Source organism: Vespula pensylvanica, chromosome 10 (genome assembly GCF_014466175.1).
Source record: "Vespula pensylvanica isolate Volc-1 chromosome 10, ASM1446617v1, whole genome shotgun sequence".
Classification (NCBI taxonomy): domain Eukaryota; kingdom Metazoa; phylum Arthropoda; class Insecta; order Hymenoptera; family Vespidae; genus Vespula; species Vespula pensylvanica.
In genome coordinates this window covers 7,792,247-7,800,162 of record NC_057694.1, presented here as the reverse complement: position 1 = coordinate 7,800,162, position 7,916 = coordinate 7,792,247, and the positions used below count along the sequence as shown (strand labels likewise).

The 7,916-nt window shown below is 36.9% G+C and overlaps 1 protein-coding gene across 4 annotated transcripts; it reads left to right on the top strand.

Moving 5' to 3' along the window:
- Positions 1-2,754: 2,754 nt before the first annotated feature.
- On the top strand, positions 2,755-7,916 carry LOC122632195 (elongation factor 1-alpha). Of its 4 annotated transcripts, none has more exons than XM_043818729.1 (5): positions 2,755-2,874; positions 4,720-4,899; positions 5,160-5,768; positions 5,982-6,257; positions 6,384-7,916. In XM_043818729.1, the coding sequence occupies exons 2-5, from the start codon at positions 4,756-4,758 to the stop codon at positions 6,741-6,743; spliced, it is 1,389 nt and encodes a 462-aa protein (XP_043674664.1). In that variant the 5' UTR covers positions 2,755-2,874; positions 4,720-4,755; the 3' UTR covers positions 6,744-7,916. The 4 variants fall into 4 exon arrangements, with proteins under 4 accessions (XP_043674664.1, XP_043674666.1, XP_043674665.1 ...); XM_043818731.1 differs by having other exon boundaries at positions 2,774-2,797; XM_043818730.1 differs by lacking the exon at positions 2,755-2,874 and adding an exon at positions 3,373-3,497.

Genomic DNA, 7,916 nt, shown 5'->3' with positions numbered 1-7,916 from the left:
AAAAAAAAGCAAAATAGAGAGAAAGGAGAAAATTAAAAAAAAAAGAACTCGTAACAATTTTATATGAGAAAAAAGTTTCGATGACACATCATCCTTTTTCCGAGAGACAAAAACGTTAAATTCTTTCTATGAAATGTCTCGTTGAAAATATTTAACGATTTTTCCATTATCTGCGATTAAGTTCGTTACAATCGAAAGTTACTGTCGAGTAAAACCTTTAATCCACCAAGTCCGGTCGTACAGCTGATCAGAATGACCCCGTACAATTTTACGATCGCCCCAATAAGAGATAACAAGCCTGATAGGAAACGTATGAATGTTAAATAATCATGTATGGAAGAGGGAGAGTGGAAGAACGTGTTTGTATATGCGTGCGAGAGAGAAAACGAGAGAGAGAAATGTGAACAAAAAGAAAAAATGATAGAGCGATAGTATGTTATAGAATTTTCTTCCATTATAAACGATTGACCAAATATCGGTAACAAAAGACTACGGTGCATGTCGATGATTGTTACTATCGGAAGGGAATCAACACCAACTGATATAATGAAAATAAAAAAGAACAAAAAAAGGAAAAAAATGCAGAAGAAAAAGAAGAAAAAGAAGAAAGAAAGAGATCATTCCGAAAGTTTATCACGATGAAAGGGGATATCTACCCCTTTTGCAATCCGGGATTTAACGATTTTACTCGTAAAAATCATTAATATGTTTACGTGTACACCGTCGCCATAATTCTTCGAGTATACATTTAAAATACGGCTCCGTGTGTGCTGGTGTGCGTACGTGCATATAAGGTACATGCATTCTTGTCCATTTCTACACGTATATCTGTTTCTTCCTCGACGATAGAAGTTATTTTTAAATTTTCAAGATTTAGAGCCACACCGCTCCCACATGCGAGTGTCTGTACGATCGGATGTCAGTAGGAATCTTGAAATATAAATAGACGATTACAGTGGGCATAGAGTTTTCTTCCTGCGTACCTGACACCCCCTTTCCACCCTACAACTTTATTACCATCATATATTTCGTTTGTTAATATTTCATTTATATTATTCTTCGATATATATTTTTAATTGTAATTAAAGACTAAATTATTTCTCTAATAACAATATATATATATATATATATATATATATATATATATGTATGTATGTATGTATGTATGTACATTGTCATTAGAGAAATAATATATATATATTAGAGATGAAAGCCAGTGCTTTTTGAGATACGAATAATGGAGATGAAAAATTCATCTCTTTCCTTGGTTCATTACTGGAAAGTCGATCAATAGAAACTTTCAAAGAAGAATCGAGAAATACCAATTCATTATACTCGAACAATACTCAACTTCGATAGAAGATTAATTATTTTAATGAAAAAAATGTATTGGTTCGTTAAACAATAGCGGACTATTTTCAAGGTAATTATCGAACAACGAGTTTTAGTAATCTTTTTATTTAAATTCCTTGATTAATTCAAAGACATAGTATTAATAATTTTCGCAATTCAAAGATTTCACGAACGCCTGTAGTATCGTTTCACTGTTCTCAGCTGCACGACGTGTTGCCTACATCTAGGAGTAAGATCGTCGTTAAAATGCGACACGAAACGCAACCTAATTTCAATTTCTAATTTCAATACTATATTAAAAAGAAGAAACAAGAGAAATATTTGATTTATTCAATTTGTAAAATAATATAATAATGGAATTCATATCATACGTTGTTTGAAAAGTCAATAAAAGATGAGTTTACAATTACCATATATTCTAATGTCTTCGTTCGTTCTATTTATTGTTCAACATATACTTTTGCAGAAAAATCAATTACGGCATCGTTGATGAGAATCAAATTTGTCCATCTCTTCTTACTTAATACCTTTTATCGCGCTTCTCGGTTACCGTATTATCGATCGTCCTATTGTGTTCGTTATAAGAACGTAAATAAGTACAAAAGAGAGACTAAATTTTAAAGCAATTCCATTGAGACTATCAATTCTAAATCTTATTTTCAATGTAGTTTTGCAAATATATAAATATTAACAGGCACGTGCGTACATTAATTATGAAATATATTTTTTAGAACATTAGTCATGCAATGATAATTATATATCAAAGAAAAACGTATTGAGGTTAAGAACGAGGCGATCGTATTTTATAATTTTACGTTGCATAATTTTCGTCGTATCGTTCGAGTAATAATTCGACAAATTCAATATCGTATCAGTGAACCCGGCAATATATATAGATACATACATCCCTGAACGCAAGCGAACTCTGTATATATCTCTATTCGAATCATCGGCACGTTATTTTCTTTCTCTCTCTCTCTCCCTTTCTAACGTTCGCTCTATCACTCTCGCACACGCTCTCCGTCTCTCTCGGTCGCTCGCTCGTTGCTTATTGGTCATCTTCTGCCTCCGACACGAACACATTCGTAAAGGTATCCTAGGATCGGCCATCACACGAAGTACGACACGCCTGTCAGTGTTGCCGCGTAACCATAGCCTCGTAACCAAAACTCTTCTCATCGCGAAAGGCACCATGCTCTTCGTAATTTTCTAAAAAAATTATCATATAAATAATGTTTGACAAGTTGAAAAATAATATAAGTGAATAGAAGAAAATTTATTATCAATGGTTAAAGAAAATCGATAAATCATCTTCGTTAATATACAGTTTTCCTTATACGAATGATCGATAAGATGAAGACGCTGGATTCGAGGCTATGGCTGGGTAGCCAGTGTGCGCATGTCACTTCGCACGGACGATCTCTTTCTGTCGTGGCATCTGGAGGTGAGTGGTTGTCGTGGTTTATACACGGAAAGATAATCCAACGTTTTGCGAGTGTTGAAAATTGCATCGGTCCTCAGGTATGGGATAAAACAACGCGAGAATAAACGGATAATTGTGTTGTGTTTTGATTTTTACGAGCAGATACCGGTGGTAAGAAAATTTCTCGCGGATATCGCAAGGAAGGAAAAAGCGCGTGGCCCCCGGTTTCTCGTTGTACGTCTTCTTTCTCTATCTCCGTCTCTCTCTTCATCTCTATCTCTCTTTCTCTCTCTCTCTCTCTTTCTCTTTCTCGCTATATCTCTACCGGCTTTATTCTTTTCGTTAAACCTCATGATTGCAAATGAATTTATGAATTACTTTTCTCTTTTTTTCTTCAAAAAAAAAAAAAAAAGAAGAAAGAAATTTTCATCGAGAGATAATCGTTAGTGCTCGTTGAGAAAGAGTTTGCAAAGACGAAAAAAGATTTAACGTGAGAGAGAGAGAAAAAAGAAAGAGAAAGAGAGAGAAACAGGAGAGGTACGCTGGAAAGAGCGCGAGCAACGAAACCGGATGCGCCATGACTGCTCCTCTTGTGTCAGAGTCTCGAGTGTCGATCGTGTAATAAATCGCATGCGTGCAATATTTTTTTATTTTGTTTGTCAGAAACGTGGAATCATTTTTTCGAAGGGTCAGAGGAAAATTTCGTGACTTTGTGAATAAAGTACGGAAAGTTTTTAAGATCGAACGTCGTGTATTGCAATCTTGTGCAAAAATTAGAGAATGATTTGAAATTTGTGCTTGCATGTTCTAATCGTACATTTTTAAATAATTGACTCAATGAAGTGTTACTCTGTGAGGAGATAAAAGTAAAAGAGGAATAGAAGGGCGAACTAATAATAATATAGTGCAAATACGGATATTAAAAGTATATACATACATATATATATATATATATGTATGTTGTATATATATATATATGTGGTTTTACATTCCATATTATCATCTTGAAATTATTTTGTCTTCTTTGCCTCAATCGCTGCCCTTTGTTAGTAATAAGAACATGCAAGATCGCAAGTTTCATCCTCATTTGCTACTGTTCGCTTCATATTGGAAAAATGTATATTCGTATACACATGTGCCAATATGGCACAACATTGATCCATATTAATCTTCGTCATTTCGCGTAGGAGTATTAAAAAAAATTGGTATAAATTAACGAACCGATGCTCCATTTTCTTTTTCTTCTTTTTTTTTTTACATAATCGTTTCGACATTCGGTAATTTTGATAGGAAGTGAATAAATTTTCGTAGGATTGAATCGTTTAAAATAATCAAAATTAATCGAATCTTATAGAAATTTCCATCTAGATGGATAGGTTATTGTCTCGTCAAATTATTTCGAAACGCTGAGGGTGTAGTACTTTCGTGTACGATCGATGAAACGAATAAAATTGAATATCTAATTTAATATAGATAATGCAATAACGACGTTCGTAAGATTCTAATCGTTCTAATTTCTATGAAAAATATGAATGAATCATAACGTGCAGTTCGTGAATCGACGCGAGAATTGCACCGGCAGCAGCGCTTTGCCTTCTACAAAATGGCTGCCGGTTTCTTTCTCGAATATTCACACTCGCCACGTGGATTAAAAACAAGGAGGATCTATTAGCAAAATTATTTTCATAGCAAATAGCTGTGCGGATTTTATCGATCGTTGATAAATCAAGTAAAATTGAAACGAATCGTTAACGTGGTGAATTAACAAGACGGTATACTTAACCTTCAATCGTCATGATTTTTGTAAACTACTTGCAATATTTGCTCACGATCGAAAGATCCCTCGAACGGTGTCCAGTTTTGCTTTGATGTCGATACGAAGATGCAAATACGTATCGATAACAAATCAATATTTTATCAATGTCCTATATCTTTATGCTCAGGTATAATCCAAAGAGTATCGCAGAAGAAATTTCATCATGGGCAAAGAAAAGGTTCATATTAACATTGTAGTCATTGGACACGTAGATTCTGGCAAATCTACCACCACTGGACACTTGATCTACAAATGCGGTGGTATCGACAAACGTACTATCGAAAAGTTCGAGAAGGAAGCCCAGGAAGTGAGTTCTTAATTTAGATCTTCAGTTGTAATTTTTTTATATAGTTGCATTAATGTCACTGCTACTGTTCATTATTATGGCACAGTGATGATAAAATCTTGGATTCATTCGCGGTTTCCACCGGAAGACTTTGATGTTTGCTGACGGCCAATATGCGTCTGAGTGTCAAAACGTTTAATAGTAACAGTAGAGATAGCAATTGTTCTTCATATATGTTACCTTCGGGATTGATTTTATCGTACTTTCTTTTTATGTTGTAGATGGGTAAGGGTTCCTTCAAGTATGCTTGGGTATTAGACAAATTGAAGGCCGAACGTGAACGTGGTATTACCATTGACATTGCTCTTTGGAAATTCGAAACTTCTAAATACTACGTCACAATTATTGACGCACCTGGACACAGAGATTTCATTAAGAACATGATCACTGGAACCTCGCAAGCTGATTGCGCAGTGCTGATCGTAGCTGCTGGTACAGGAGAATTCGAAGCTGGTATTTCTAAGAATGGACAAACGCGTGAGCATGCTTTGCTCGCCTTCACTCTTGGTGTAAAGCAACTCATCGTTGGTGTTAACAAAATGGACTCTACCGAGCCCCCCTATTCTGAGACTCGATTCGAAGAAATTAAGAAGGAGGTCTCTTCGTACATTAAGAAAATTGGTTACAATCCAGCGACTGTCGCATTTGTACCAATCTCTGGCTGGCACGGAGACAACATGTTGGAGGTATCTAGCAAGATGCCGTGGTTCAAGGGATGGGTAGTAGAACGTAAAGAAGGCAAGGCAGAAGGAAAGTGTCTTATCGAAGCTCTTGACGCCATCCTTCCACCTACCAGACCTACGGACAAGGCACTCCGTCTTCCACTTCAGGTAATTTATTAACCGGATAAAGCAATTGAAGAGAGAAAAGATAAAAGCGACCATTTCGTATGATGATAACGTATTAAACTCATTCGCGGTTTCCACCAGAGGACTTTTGTCCGTTGATGGCCAGAGACGTCTGATTTTTTCAAGAAATATCTTTATAGAACCAAATATCGTAGGACGAAGATCGTTAAAACAACTTTAATCTCTTATTTGTAGGACGTGTACAAGATCGGTGGTATCGGAACGGTACCGGTCGGTCGTGTTGAAACCGGTGTATTGAAGCCGGGTATGGTTGTTACGTTTGCTCCGGCGGGTCTTACCACCGAAGTTAAATCCGTCGAAATGCATCACGAGGCTTTGCAAGAGGCTGTTCCTGGTGACAACGTTGGTTTTAACGTAAAGAACGTATCTGTCAAGGAATTGCGCCGTGGTTTCGTCGCTGGAGATTCCAAAAATAATCCACCAAAAGGAGCTGCTGATTTTACCGCTCAGGTATTTTTAATTAATTTTATTGTATTCCCTCTCCCGAAGAGATTCGCGAGAGTCGTTAAAAAATCCTAAGTTCGAACGTGCACGAGGAGAAGGATTGAAATAATACACGTTATATATATTCGACAGGTCATCGTACTGAATCATCCAGGACAAATCAGCAACGGTTATACGCCGGTATTGGATTGCCATACCGCTCACATTGCGTGCAAGTTCGCCGAGATAAAGGAGAAGTGCGACCGTCGTACCGGCAAAACCACCGAAGAAAATCCAAAATCTATAAAATCAGGAGACGCTGCTATTGTGACTCTTGTGCCGAGCAAGCCAATGTGCGTAGAGGCATTCCAAGAATTTCCTCCGCTTGGACGTTTCGCTGTCCGTGACATGCGTCAAACGGTAGCAGTCGGTGTAATCAAGGGTGTCACTTTCAAGGACACGACGGGTGGAAAAGTCACCAAGGCCGCCGAGAAGGCCCAGAAAAAGAAATAACTAGTTTCCGTATGCATGTATCGCCGGATGGGCTCCGGCCTCTTGTAGCTGAGGTAGTTTGTCCTCTTTCTTCATGCCTTTCGTATAAGAGGAAGTCGTTATGCTCGCCGTCGTCGAAGGCATTTCCTATGAAATTGCATTCCGTTAGGAATAACGAGAGCAGGATCAATAAAGGGTCGCGACGTTACGGCTTCGACTCGAACGTCCAGATTATTACATCTTTCTCGCGTTTCTTTGGTATTCGTCTCTTTCGTTTATCGAAGCGTTCGCTTCGTCACTTCTTCCATCGTAAAGAATTTCGTAGGAAAGGCTACGGGTAGACGAGAGAACATTTCCGACTATAAACACACGCAACTCCTTTAACTTGTACGATTTACATGAGGTAAGAGGAGTAAACTACGTGAGCTATCTCGCGATAACGATTTCTTTCACGTGAACATCAAGAGAATATCATAATTTAGCTCGGCTTAATTATATTTTCTAATTATTATACGGAATTAATAAATCCTATATCTGCGATATTCGACAAACATATTTCATTATTATTCTTTGTCGTCGTTATTGCTGCTAACGAGGTATCATCGTCATCCTTTTATCCGATATGCTTCCAATTCTTTTACTCCGGGAAGTCGATCGAAACGTTGTGTCCCCTTTATTATTAATATATCGTTTCTCTCTTTTCCAACCGGTCTTTCTTCTTTTCTCTTTCTTTCTCTTTTTCTTTTTTTTCTCTTTTTTTTTTTTTTTCTTGAATAACCGCGTAATAAGCACAAAGGTAAGCACGGATTCATATGAGAAACTCGAAATTACGCGGAGTATATAATGCAGTAGTAGATTTGAATAGATTTCGTTAGGTGTACGGGACCTGTTCTTTAATATTAATATTTTTCGATTACATCAGATTAAGTAAAAAGTCTGATTGCTCAAGACATACGTACATACACAAATAACTTTTCTACAAAGGTATACACATATTGCTTTTATCGATGACAATTGTCTTTTTACTCGATCCACGCGAATTGTGGTATTGTGCAGGAGGGCGATATCTTTGCAGTAACTCGGCACTTTAACCTGTGACTTTGCATAACAGAATTGGTTGAAAACAGTTTTCTGTACATATGAATAACGATAATAATGAGTAGTAAAGGCGAATAAAGAAGCTACGGAATCCAA

What these genes read in the sequence shown, in the direction of transcription:
- LOC122632195 (XM_043818729.1), top strand. Translation starts at nt 4,756, where the DNA reads ATGGGCAAAGAAAAGGTTCATATTAACATTGTAGTCATTGGACACGTA. An exon ending in CACTCCGTCTTCCACTTCAG is followed by an intron (nt 5,769 to 5,981) that starts GTAATTTATTAA and finishes TCTTATTTGTAG; the next exon opens with GACGTGTACAAGATCGGTGG. An exon ending in CTGCTGATTTTACCGCTCAG is followed by an intron (nt 6,258 to 6,383) that starts GTATTTTTAATT and finishes TATATTCGACAG; the next exon opens with GTCATCGTACTGAATCATCC.